Below are 13,608 nucleotides of genomic sequence, written 5' to 3' on the forward strand. Positions count from 1 at the left end.
CCTTGCACTAGAATCTGTAACGTTCCTGAGAGCTGAGTAAGGACAAAGACTCTCTTGCCAAATTTCAGCTGGAAGCCCAAAGACGAGGCAAGGTCACACTGGTAGTGAAACGATCTTCAGCAGCATATAGTCAGTCATAGGTCATTTGAGTGAATACCGATTTACAGTAATGCCCCCAACCACCATAGCTCATCAATCACAGCACCTTCACTCTGCATTAGCTATCACGCGTGCTCGCTGCATGCCAAGCACTGAGCCCAGAACAATAAGAGAAGTATTTCATTCTAACATTATTCTTTGAGTTAGGTACCATCATTCTCATTTTATAAATAAAAAAAATTAAGGCTTAGAGAAATGAACCTGGCAGAGCCACTCAGTAAGTCTCAGAGCTCGGGTTTGAAGCCAGAGTTTGATTCAAGAACCCTGTCTTCAACTATCATACAATCCTGTTGTCCAAACCACTGAAGTCGGCACATAGGCTGAAACCCATGCTACTCCAGACCGCAGAAAAGAACACTGGTCAGAAAAGTCAGCAGACTTATGTTTTCATCAGCTTACACTTAACTGCACTTATGAATTTGAGAATTAACTTATTCATTTGGAAAAAGTTACACTAAAGGCTTTCGCCACTCATAAGGTTGTTGCAAAGCTCAAACAACTTGGTAAATAAAGTTATGATAATTCTGTTCTACATTCTAGTGATTTCTTTATCTGCAACTTTCACACATTAGGATCACGCTGCTACCTATGTTCACATAATGACCATAATGGACTTAGAAATGCAATTTGAGTCTGCCATGGAAAGTCGTTCAAGTACAGTGGTTCTCTAGGTCAGGCAGAAATCACCTGTAGGCCTTTCCCAATTCTGATTTCTTGCCTTAAGAGGAGTTTGTCAGAATGAGTTGTGTTCTACAGACAGATGATTCTGATATAGCCTCTAAGGATTCACCTTAGCATCGTGCTGTAAAATAGGCAAATTCAGAGTTAGCATATTCAGACTGAAATCCTTTCTCAAATACTTACTGACCATGAAACCTAGGGCAGCCGACGTTCCACAAAACTAGCAGTGATTGCCTTACACACAGTATCTGTTCAATAAACCTTAGTTATTACTTACAGAATCCCTGTGGGACGACTGACTTGAATTTCTCGGACGCCATTAAAAGTAGCTATTGCAGAGCTCTGTTAGTTTGGTAACTGTAACAATGAAATTTGCTTCTCTGGATCTATCTCCAGTTATTCTAGTCTTGATGTATGAAGCAAGACAGAACAAGTTCACTTCCTGTTTAACATAAGAGAGTTAATCCATCCCTAATGTCATTACGAGAATTGAAACATTAGCCATACCACTTAGAAAACGCCACCATTTTCCAGTAATCAAACTATGAAAGAATAGATGGTACAAAAAGGTTTGCATTTCAATAGAACTAGCTTTATTATTCTTCTTCTTATTATTATTATTTTAAACAAAAGAAATGGTCTAAAAGCAAATGCAGATATGTACCAAGGGATGGACATGACCCGGTACTTACAAAGGAGCTGTTGTGTCATAAATGAAAACAGAGTGTTAGGGGAAAAGTAAGATTTCAGGTGCTGTCTGTTTGGATAATCTGGAGACGCAAGGTAACTGAAAGAAGGCGCTGTACCAAGCAATCAGCAGGAACAGAAAACAAAATGAAACAAAACCGCCAGCAGCTGCTTTTCCAGAGAACTACGTGCTGGCAGTGTGAGAACTGGCATCAACTCACGGTCTTCTCATTTTCCCCATTTTCTATAATTTTCCTCTTCTTCTCATCTGTTTTCTTCTTGAAGATGTTATTGCGGTAAAACTGAAGCTCTTTGATGCTTTCGCTAATGTCATCCAGTGCCCTACAAGCAAACACATCACGCTGAACTGAAATGTCCACGGAGGTTATCAGCAATGGACTAAAGAACTTAAGAACAGGTATTACTGTAAATGCCACTATCTGATATCATTAAGAAGAGGAACATTTCAATAAATCAAATTTAAGGGCTTCATCTAATAAAAAATAAGTTTGCTGAAAAATATTTTTCTAAAATATATCAGATGATAAAGTCTCCCAAACTGTCCTAGAAAATGGTGGAGGGTTCCATGGGGAAAAAAGAACTCTGGGGTCAAGTAAGTTTAGTTGAAAATCTAGGTCAAATATTTCTTGTCTGAACTTCTTTGCAAAGCATTTCATGTACCCATGTGTATCGCGAGTTTCCAAAGGGAGGCTGTACTACATACACAGTGTTTCTAAAACTGAATCGGCCACATTTGTGGAACACTCATTAACAGCTCATGGAACAAAGTCTGGGAAACACTGTGCAATACTTAATGACATCCCTACACCAAATACACACTGGCATGCTCAAACATGACTCGTGACTCAGTCATAATGCACATCGATCACCAGACAGCACCTAACCATGAAAGATCTACTTCTCTCTCTGGTGGAGATTTGTGCTATAACCAGGGGCAGCCTGACTCCATCTAACAGCCTCTCTTCTCCTCCAACATGCTGTTTCTCGTCTGTCGTGGCCTGAGAAATCGGGTAACCGAGATTATTAGAACAGTGTGCAGGTCAATCAGTAAGCCCTGAATGATAAGCCAAGGGCCTCTTCTAGAGAATAAACTGCACAAACGTTAGAGCAGGAGTTTCACGGCGGTTATTGTGGCTAACCTAACAGTTCTGCTTTCCTCCCAGGTCTTGGATATCCAGTGGACAGCTGAAACGATCAAAAATAAAGCCTCTGACTAAATCAAGGTATACAACATCTTATCCACAACACTTAAGTCCATAAAGGATCTTAAAACCCAAAGTACTTTTATGACTCACTGTGTGGCAAAACCTGATTAATCTTGATACAAGGCTATTCATACTCAGTAGTTAGGCTATTTGGTGTGAATATCCCTATGTTTCACTGCAGAAATATCAATGAGTTTGATCAGGGGATGCTTCCTCTGACCTTATTAGGCATGTTATATAATAGTAAACACTACAGATACACTATTACCTTTCTAAAGCTTGAAAAATTCTGAAATCTGAAAGACATCAAACCCTGTTTCAGATAAGGTATTCTAAACCTGTATTATTGTGCTGTAGCCCATTTAATCCTTCCCCCCCAAAAAACACTAGAACACCACACTCTCTAGAGCAGGGATTTGGTCTGTTTGCCTAAAACTGTGCGTGGCACATGGTGGGGACTCCATAAAGGAATGAACCAAATGCTGCCCTTAGAAGCTGCCTGCTAAATCCCCCATCAAATTTTATGTTCCTCCTGAATGATGACAAAATTTAAAAAAAACAAACAAACAAACAAAAAACCAAACTTTTTTAAAGAGCCAGTAAGTACAGGACACTAAACAAACAAGATCTTCAAATTTCTTTGGTTCCTGGGCCTAAGTCTATAGACATAAAAGAAAGGATCTGAAAAACTAAAAAGTATCAAAGTTAGGCTATATTAATACAACTGTCCACAAAGTGTTGTAATTAATTTCAAATGGCTACAAGTTCATGCTCTTGCTGGGAGGAAAATTAATATTGCTCATTACTAGAAAGATTATAGACTGTTTCATCATACCTACACACTAAGCTATCTAAAAGTTTTAAAACTGCAATAAAGACATACGATACTACATATGTCAGAATGGAATAACAGAATCCTGAACAGAGCTCCAGATCATCTTAGCAAAAGAAAGTTGTCTTTACACTGGTGGACCTTTATTTTTCCCCCAAGAAAACAAGAGCAGAGAACAGACATTATTGTAGGCAGTCAGGAGTTCAAGAGTTATGTGCTTGTCAGACAGCCAAGCTCTTGGAAGGACCCAAACTTACCTGTGAGAAGCAGCCTTCTTTGGTGCAAATTCATATTCTTCTGGATACCAGCGTCTATACACAGCAAAAACGGAACTCTCAAAGGAAACTGTCTCAAATATACTGGATAATTACCTCCTTCAAGCAATTTATCAACATGGAAAAAGGCATTTGGGTCAACTATCAAGTTGCCTCCTTGCCTGGGACTCTCTCTTCCACCCACGCTTCACCCTAGATATTCTCTTTAGGCAAGCTCGTCAACGTGTAAGATTCCTAGATTCACACCATCTCAGCCCTCCCCCAGTTGGTCATGGGCAGCCAACCACCTGCTGGACATCACACTTCTAATCAACATATATAAAACCATACTTATCCTCAAGGCCTCCCTTCTCCCATCCACCAAATCAGCTTTTCCTATCTTCCCCTTTATCTTTGAACAGTTCCATCAACTGCCTAACTGCCCAAACCAGGAACACTAGAATTGCTTTACCGCTCTTCCTTCCCCCACTCCTTCGTTCATTCGATACCGTGCCAAGGGATGTTCTCAGGTATTTTATCTCCGTACCCTTCTCTGCCACCCAAATGCCATTTCCCTTGCTCATTCTCCTCTCTCCAAGATGAGGGAAAAGCCTCCTTTCTGATCTCCCTCTTTTCTTGCCACCTTCTAATCAGAATGATCTAATTGTTATCACTCATTTCTCTACTTGAACTTTTTTAAAGGAACCCATCCCTTACAATGTTAACCATCTCAGCAAGGCATACAAGCCCTTTGCAAATGGCCTCACCTCCCACCTTTGCCAAACATCATGCTTTGCCCTCCAGCATTAGTGAACTGTTTGTAAGGCCTCAACTATATTTTGCCCGTATCTTCCTGTGCCTCTATTTCTTCATACTTGTGCCCATTCTAAAGAATCTTCCCACCTCACCTAGATGCCTAGAAAACGTCCACTCTTCTTTAAATAACAACTTAAAACTTATTTCCTATGCAGAGCTTTCCCCGACTTCCCATTCCTCAATCCGGTACATTTCAGGGCTCCTTCCCCCTTGTGCCCTCGATATTCTCTATGCACATTTCCACGACAGGAGTCATCATAGAGTATATTTGGAGGGTGTGTGCTTTACACATCTGTCACCCCATTAGATTCTAAGCTATTTAAAGGCTTTTCATCTGTATGTTCCCAGCACACAGGCCAACGCGTGGCACAGGATGGGTGCTCAACATGTTTTCTCAACTAACGAAATTTATACAGAAGATTTCTGGCATCATTCCTCGCAATTCTTACCAGTCCAGAATCAATTAAGGAACTGTCCCAGCGAGCGAGGGACAATGTTGCACACCCACCTGGCACCCTCAAGTTCTAGAGTTCTCTTCAATTACTTTCCACAAATTCTCAATTAAAACATGCTAAATGGGGCAATTCAATGGATCCTAAATATAGCCCTTACCTGCACAGTTCTTTAACAGTGCTCACATCAATTATTCTATAATGAAGATGTTTCATGAACTGGGGCATGTATTTGTCAAGAAACTTCTTATCTGCATGAACTGAATTTCCTAGAAAGACACCAAGCATACCGCATCTGTGTATTTCTAGCAATATACAACAGGATATAAAAACTCATTACCTATTTTTGAAATGGAAAGGATTTTTTTTTTTTTAAATTTAAACAATTCCTAAAAGCATCTCAAAATCTCTAAATCAGGTTTGAGGGCATGTGATTAGGTTACAAGTGCAGATTTCTGAGTACTTAGTCAGGCTCAAGGTAAATTTATTAACGGCCTCTCTCCGGAAAAAAAGGATAAATCTACCACTCCACATACTTCACACACACATCTATTCGTTACTTTTTCGGATCATACCAGATGTGCAAATTTTCTCCCGTGTCATGAAATCCACACTACTAACACTAAAAACTTAACTGAATCACATTAAGTAAATAAACCTTTATTCACATTCCAATTTTAACAAATCATATCCATATTCATGTTTCCATACAGTAATTTATATTAAAAACACTAAATTTTAAATATGTACTTTAAAATAGACACCAACGACACTAGCTAGAGGGAGATTACATATACAACATATGCTCTAGTACTTAATGTCAGAACTTTTTAATGAAATTCAAGGAAAGCATAAGCTATCACATCAATTCACATATACAAATACAAACGCATCTCCACAGACCATTAACTGTCCTCTGACAATGGCAGTGCTTTCAAAACCTAGAACTGGCCTGGTCTCTTTAAAAAGTCAATGTCACACGGGGTGGGGGATGAGGGGGGAGGGGGGAAGGGTGGGCGGGGAGAAACAGGTAAACTTGTGCATGAGTCTTGATTGAGTCCTGGTTCAAAAACAATTAGACATTTCCACATGGACTAGATATCAAATGATGTTACTGAATTATTTTTAATTACCTTAAATGTGATAATGACATTGTGGCTACCGAAGAAAACATCCTTATTCTTAGGAAATACTTAACTGAGAATAAACTGAGAGTTGATGGGGGGTGGGAGGGAGGGGAAAGTGGGTGATGGGCATTGAGGAGGGCACCTGTTGGGATGAGCACTGGGTGTTGTATGGAAACCAATGTGACAATCAATTTCATATTAAAAAAAAAAAAAAAGGAAATGCTTAATGAAGTATTGAGAAATGAGGTTTCAGAATGCCTGCAATTTACTTTCAAATGTCCAAAACATACATGGCACAAGGTTAACCATTATAAATCCCGCTTTTCTGCACATATGAAATTTCCCATAGTAAAAATAGGAGGGAAAATTTTATTAAGTCCGTGTACTCTCGATCTCACACTGGGTTTCAGGGTATTTTTCCAATACTCATGTTATAACGTACACAAGGAAAACAGAACACGAAATTAAGATGTATACTCTAAATCGGGGTAAGTAGAAGGCATGATGGTCTTAGTGGATCTTTCTGGAACTGCGGTCTCTTGAACTACCACAATGGAAGACTATCTACGAGATATACATAGGATCGGATTTTACCTGCAAGCGGACAGAGCCCCGGAGGAGTCTGCTGTCGTACAAAGGACAGAAATTCATACTCTGCCTGTTGCAATGTCATTGTACTCTCCTTCACTGCCTTGGTTAGACCAGACTGCAAGAGAGAATCCCCAGCCCCCACCAGAAACACATCAAGTCAGTTTTCAAAGGCATCCAGAAATGAAACTTCACTTCTAAAATGGGCTAATATAACCACAGATGGACTATTCGTAAAGCTCAAGTTCAAAGTGAAACTGCCATCCTTGCACTGATTTTTTTTTTTTTTCTTAAAGAATCCAGGCCCAAAAGGCTATGTTCCTGATTGTTAATAGCATTTCCACACAGTCAGAAAAGACGGTGCTCAGAGTCCGAGGATATAAGCTCTGGGAAGAAACAACTATGAACAGGAGAGCAGCATTCCCCCTTTTCTGAGTTGACGTCTAACCTTATCCAAAAGACTGACTTGAGCAATACTTGACAATCCGCAATGCGTTCGCGACAGACTGAATGCAGGAGAGGAAAAGAGAGAACATTCAGAAGATGATCTCGACAGGTCCCAAAGATGACAGGTAAACAAGCAAGTGGTCTCCCAGGCTTGCCAAGCAATCTTCCTCTAACCCTTTTTAAAATCCCATCCAACAATGGTATAGGATTCAGATGTGGGAGCAACACGCTCATTACTGATCCCCAAAGCAGCACTCCTGTTATTTGGTAATGTTACCTTCCCATGATGCTCCTTACACCAATCTGACATGCTGTCCAGTAACTCATCTGGCTGTTTTATAATCAGGTTAGGACCCTGTGGATGGGAAAAGCCATTAGTCATCCAGAATCAACAGGGACAACCTTGGTGTCTGAGGTAAAGTCTAACCTCACTTTGTGAGGATTAAACACACAGGTAGCAGAGAAAGAGTTGAGGGCCCTTTGTTATCTCTGTAAGTGGTCCTCGTTCATGCCAGCACTGTGTACAATGGTGAAAAGGAATGCACACACGCGTGCGCACGCACACACAAACGCACATACACACACACGCACGCCTCAGATGAGTGAAATGCCCTAATAAGAAGACACTAGTTGCCTATCAAAGGTCAGCAAACCCAGCCCTGACCTTTGGCTTTTTTCTTTTCTTTTTTTTTTTTTTTTAACCAGTGAGCTAAGAATGATTTTTACATCGCGAAGAGTTGTACAACAAACAAACATGTGACGGGTATGTGGCACTCTGAGCCTAAAATATTTACTGTTCAGTCTTTTTTAGCAAAGCTTGCCAACCTTTAATTAGGAGTTCAGTTTGGAAAGTGTCTATATTGCCAAGTGAAAGAAGCAAATTGCACAACAGCAAGTATGTGCATGTGATTTCATTTACGCTGGATAAAAACAAATAAATAAAAATACACACATTTGTATATGCATACAAAGTATCAAGAAAGTACACAGAGTTTGGGAAGTAGGAGGCAGCAGCAGAAAGGGGCAAAAAACTAACAGGTGACTAGACATACACTTTAGATAAAGTTACACTGTTGAATTTTAATGATATTTTTATATCAAAAAGTTAAAAGGGTAACTGGTAACATCTGGGGGGGGGAGAAACACGTGGCCCTCTAATTCTCCTCTCCATTTAACAGAACATTCAACTTCTGAGTGTCTCAGACACAGTCCCAGCAGAAACAGAAGCCTCACTTGTGGCATTAAAACAGGTCATTTTGGGCGTTGTTTCTCTGTACAATGGAGATAACAAACCACCCCCTTCCCTCAAAGGGCTGCTTAACAGGGTAAAAGAAATTACAGATATCAAAGTTTCTGAACCTTTTTGGAAGAAAAGTACTCTATGAATCCAAGGTATTATTACAATTAAGGTGATAAAAATAGTTTGCAATCACTGAGAGAAAAGGCTAGAGTTTGACTATTAGACATCTTACAACTAACAAGGACTTTCAGCCAGACAAGAAAACTGGTAAAGGCAATCTCCAAGAAGCAAAAAATTCACTGATTACATATATTAAAACACATACACACAACACACACACAAAACCCTCCTATTGTTTAAAAAAAAAAAACAAAAAAACACACATTCAACAACAACAACAAAAAAAACCAATTCTAACAAACTCTGATGGGAAAAGCAAACTATTAATCTAAGGCTCTATAACTTATTCTAGGTCCTGGCTCAGAACCCTGCACTATCTACAGAAAAATTTTCAGGGTAGGATGTTTTTTCCTCTACCAGCATAAAACTTTTTCCACAGACTCATATACAAAAATAAAACATATTTTCCACAGAAATGACACTTAAGTGCCAATAGTCCATAAGCATTTTTTTTTTTTTTAACATTCTTATCCTCATCTGACTGAGTCTATTTACAAATGCCACAGTCATCTGCAGCTGTGTGAATACAGACCCAAATTTCCTCCAGGGTACATATTAACTAACTGGTCCATTAAACTGTCAGTATTTCACATTATATCAACAGACTAAGGGAAAAACTCTTCTTCAGCCAAGAGTAAGGAGGGCTGACAAAATAAAGACACTTCGCTTCACTATTCATTTGCAGTAAATCCCAAGTGACAAAAAAAAAAAAAAAACAAACCCAAAACACAGAACTGTATTTATATAAAGTTAAAAAAAAAAAGAGCTAGTTGTTATGATGAGAAACACAAAGTCTCATGATTCTCCTCCAGCTGATGTATCAAGAGGTACTCCAGGATGTGTGCCTAGTACTCCACAAAAGTAGTAATTCATCTATAAATGCCTTCTCCCGTCTCTTACCTACCAAGAGAAGTAGAGGTCTTACTGGAGATTTATGAAATGTATCCAATGTCAGTTACACATCACTACCACTCTCCAGGAACTGACTTTAACAGAACCGCCTTTTCCACAAGCATCCCTACTGTGTTCCTGGAGTTTCTTACTACCTCTGAAACTGCTGACAGTATGAGACCAGGGACCAATTCAAGACCAGGATTTCACCGTCTACCAATCAGAAGCTCTCTCCCACACTTCTCAAATGCTTCACAAGGGGCCAAAGGGCAACAGGTGTGTTGTTTTGCTTAATGTTTCGGTTAAAAGCAGCATGTGAATCATGCCCAATATATCAATAGGAGAATATGCCGATTCTGCATCACCAAATTCTAAAATCTGAATATAGATCTAGGTAACCACACATCCTAGTGGAGAAGGCAGAAAGTGGACATACAGACTCAAGTTAAAATTAAGGTGATGATACAAAGATGACAGTTTGGCATGAGGCACTAATCCTGATGAGACAACAGCTGGTTGTCTGGTTGGTTACCAGTTCTTTACTTCAAATGCCTGGGTGAAACTCCTGGCTCCCCCAAATAACAAGCCAGGTGGCCTTGGGCAAATTACCCAAGATCCCTGCCAAAATGTCCTCTTCTAGAAAATGAGTGTAATCTCCTACCTCGCAGTCGCTGTGAGGACTGAGAGTACGTACATGTAAAGCACTTAGAACTGTGCGTGGTGCACAGTAGGGTCTCAGTAAACGAGAGCAATTCCCTTTGCCATTTGGTGCATGGAATATTGAAAACTAAATAGGTTGTGAGAGACTACTTCGGTTCTACAACCAACCCTACCATGACCTAGCACATTACTTTGGAACTTAACCTATATATGGGCCTCAGGTTTCCTATTTTTCACATAAAGAGATGGGGAAACAACAATTTAGATTTCCAATACACTCCAAATAGTATGACTGTATTACACGGCATCACCTACTTCAGCCAAAATGTTGAGATCAGAGTCAGTTATCAGACATGCCATCTCAATAATCTGGTCCTTCTCAATGTCCAATCCTGTCATCTGCAATCAAAAGTAAATATGTAACACACACAGAACCAACTCTCTATTTTACCCAATTTTATTTAACTGGAATCCCCCCAAACATATTCCATTCATCTCCCATAGCCAGGATAAAAGAGACAATGATGCTTCCCGGGCTAGCCCTCCAGGCATTAAACATGAGTCATTTATTCAATAAATATTTACCAAGGGCCTACTTTATGTGAGGCACCCCAGTTCTACTGTAGGACAGATGCAAAGTCAGCAAAATTGAGGGCTGACACCATTCAATTTGGTCAAGAGTTAGGCAACTCACATCGCTACATCTCTGCAGCTTACAAAGTTTTCACATTAATTACACCACTTGATCTTGACCACAATCTAATGGAGAAAGCACGGTTATTAACCACCACTCCCCCCCCCCCCCCATTTCATATATAAGAAAACTCAGATTCAGCGGAGGGGGGAGTCCTCGGCATGGGTTTGGAAAACCTAAAGGGATCAAAAGTAGGTTCTAGTCCCAAGTGAGACCCTAACAGCATGACCTTGAATGGGACGAACTCTCTCTCTCGGCCTCAGTTTTCTCGTTTATGGAATGAGAAGTAAGGCTGAGTCATCTCCGGAGTCCCGTCCAGCTCGAACAACCTAGGGTCCCATAAGGCTGCGGAAGGGGAGTGTGGAGGCTGGCACAGCCGCTGCCCCAACCCCCCACCCCGGTGACCCTAAGCCCAGAAGGACCAAAGCGTTAGGGAGGTCACACCCGAGCGGAGTTCGGGAGTTGGGGCGGGGGGAGGGGGCGGGATGCAGCCATATGGATGACTCTTCCCTTTTGAAAAGACACCCCACAAGTCCACCACGGTCCCCAACACCCGCAGGAGTCCAGCCTGCCGACCTGCCCCGCGCAGCCCGCAGCCCGGCGGCGCTCACCTGCCACACCTGAGACCCAGAGACCCGCCGCCGTCCGCGGACAGGCTCAGCTGCTCGGTCTCCGTGCCCAACCCCACTCGCCTCCCCTCATCCCCCCTCCCCCGCCCCGCCGACCGCACTCACCTCCAGGTCCACCCAAACCATCCGCTGAGCCATGCTCTCCCCTGCCGCCATGGCTGCGCCACCTTCGCGGACACCCCGCGCCCCGAACTGCCCGCGACTCCCACCCACACCTCGCAACAGCCTGGAGCCCAGGGAGCCGCCTAGCATCACCCGGCACGAGCCGCCACGGCCCCAACCTCTCAGCCGGCGCTGGCGCAGGCGCGATGGTCGCTAAACGTCGCAAACCCGCGGGGAGGCGCAGGAGCGAAAACCACAAGTCCCAGCATCCAGTGCGCCGGCTCGCCGTGAGCAGCCCGGCTTAGCTGCCGAATGGGATGATGGTATTTGGAGTCTCGACTGGTGTTCCGACCGCTTTCCCCACCCCCGCCACGTGTTTTCGGATGTTACTGGACGCGCATGTTTTTCAGAACTAAGTTTATTCGTTTCACAGAGTTATTTCCTGAGTTTGGATTAGTTGCGAACCGCCTGGTTGAGAAAGAAGTCTCTTACTTTGTTTGGTCAAGGGAGATATGGTTATCTATTTATACATGTATACATATACTTTTTCAAACAGATCTTTCCTCTTTTTGCCTCTCCCCCTCCCACCCCCAACCTTGTTACTTACCTGCCCCTCCACGCAGGGTATTTTTCTCGTTGACGTAATGCAGCAGGGCGGTGCGCTATTTTTAGGCCAGAAGGCCAATTCCACTGTCAAATCCTTTAGAAATCCTTGAGATCTTGTATCAGTGATCACTTAGCATGTATTAGGTGTTCAATAAGACTTCCTTGGCAAAGGGTCGCTCCTTATTCCTTGTGAAGGGAGGTGGTCGGTGTTTCAGTTCAGCTGTGGTGTATCAGTGCTAATGAAGACGTCCTGCTCCACTCTTACAAGTCCCTCCAAGTTTAAATCTTGTCCTTTTATAACGAATCTGCAGCAAATTAAAATGAACTAAAAACGGCTCTGCCTGGTCTGAAATCTGCTTTGGTTTTGATCAAAGTATCTGTTATCTCCTCTGGGCATAGCTACAGTTTCCATCATTTCCAGGAGCAAAGATGGTCACCAACAGGACCTTTCCACCTTGTAGTGTCAAATTGCAGGAATCCCTTAAAGCTTTGCTATACAGTAGCAAATTCCTTGTGCAGAGTGCAATGTTGTCGCAAACATTGATCTCAGCCTGGAATTATACCCTCTACATTTTTTTTTTTTTTTTTTCCTGAAAGCCATATTGACACTAATTACGGAGCTTGTGGTCCATCACATAGTAATTCGTACCCGGTGAGCTGGTTTTGTGAGAGAGAAACTTTGTTGCCTCATCAGAGCTGTAAGGATACTGTAGCGTGCTGGATGCCACGTTCAGCCAACCCCCCACCTGCTCGGGCATATGGAAACAAAATTGTGTGCGCAGATTGTATACTTATAAAGATTTTTATTGTGCACAATGTGTATATATTATAACTGCATTGCCTGATGAGTCACATTGTTTCGCTGTAGCTTTTTATTCATTTGTAGCCTACGTTATAAGAGATAGTCTACATTTCTTCCTTCCCCCCCCCCCCCCCCCCCGCTCAGTTTTTACCTTGATTCATAAAAAGTAGAATCAGTTGAAGTACAGAAACTTTTACCAATTGGGCTTTTTATCATCATTCTAAAGTATTATTATTTCTTTAAACTTTCACAGAACACTTGTGTTTTCAAAGTTCCCTGGAACACTGTTCAGTTTTCTTAGAAATTCCAAATTAGAAAATGCTATTTAGATTTAAGAACTTATATTCTGAAAATTTATGACCTTAATTTTAAAATGATGTGTAGTTAAAATTATGCGTGGACATTTTTGAAACTTAAGTTTTCGTAGCAATTTACTTTATAACAAGAAAGACCCATTTTAGGTGATTGGCGCTATAATGTAAGGAGACTTAATAGCTTATTGGGTTTTGTGTACAATATCATTACATTGGTGGTC

General features: G+C 41.5%; 1 protein-coding gene across 1 annotated transcript; it reads right to left on the reverse strand.

Moving 5' to 3' along the window:
- Positions 1 to 1,410: 1,410 nt before the first annotated feature.
- On the reverse strand, positions 1,411 to 11,876 carry REXO2 (RNA exonuclease 2). Its single transcript, XM_060604799.3, has 7 exons — positions 11,669 to 11,876; positions 10,556 to 10,639; positions 7,547 to 7,624; positions 6,829 to 6,940; positions 5,268 to 5,376; positions 3,843 to 3,896; positions 1,411 to 1,869 (listed from the first exon to the last, which is right to left on the reverse strand). The coding sequence occupies exons 1-7, from the start codon at positions 11,813 to 11,815 to the stop codon at positions 1,740 to 1,742; spliced, it is 714 nt and encodes a 237-aa protein (XP_060460782.1). The 5' UTR covers positions 11,816 to 11,876; the 3' UTR covers positions 1,411 to 1,739.
- Positions 11,877 to 13,608: the final 1,732 nt, after the last annotated feature.

The sequence above is a fragment of the Panthera onca genome, chromosome D1 (assembly GCF_046562875.1).
Source record: "Panthera onca isolate mPanOnc1 chromosome D1, mPanOnc1 haplotype 2, whole genome shotgun sequence".
Taxonomy (NCBI): domain Eukaryota; kingdom Metazoa; phylum Chordata; class Mammalia; order Carnivora; family Felidae; genus Panthera; species Panthera onca.

What these genes read in the sequence shown, in the direction of transcription:
- REXO2 (XM_060604799.3), bottom strand. Translation starts at nt 11,815, where the DNA reads ATGCTAGGCGGCTCCCTGGGCTCCAGGCTGTTGCGAGGTGTGGGTGGG. An exon ending in GTAAGGAGCATCATGGGAAG is followed by an intron (nt 6,941 to 7,546) that starts GTAACATTACCA and finishes TCTCTCTTGCAG; the next exon opens with TCTGGTCTAACCAAGGCAGT. An exon ending in GGGGCTCTGTCCGCTTGCAG is followed by an intron (nt 5,377 to 6,828) that starts GTAAAATCCGAT and finishes GTGTCTTTCTAG; the next exon opens with GAAATTCAGTTCATGCAGAT.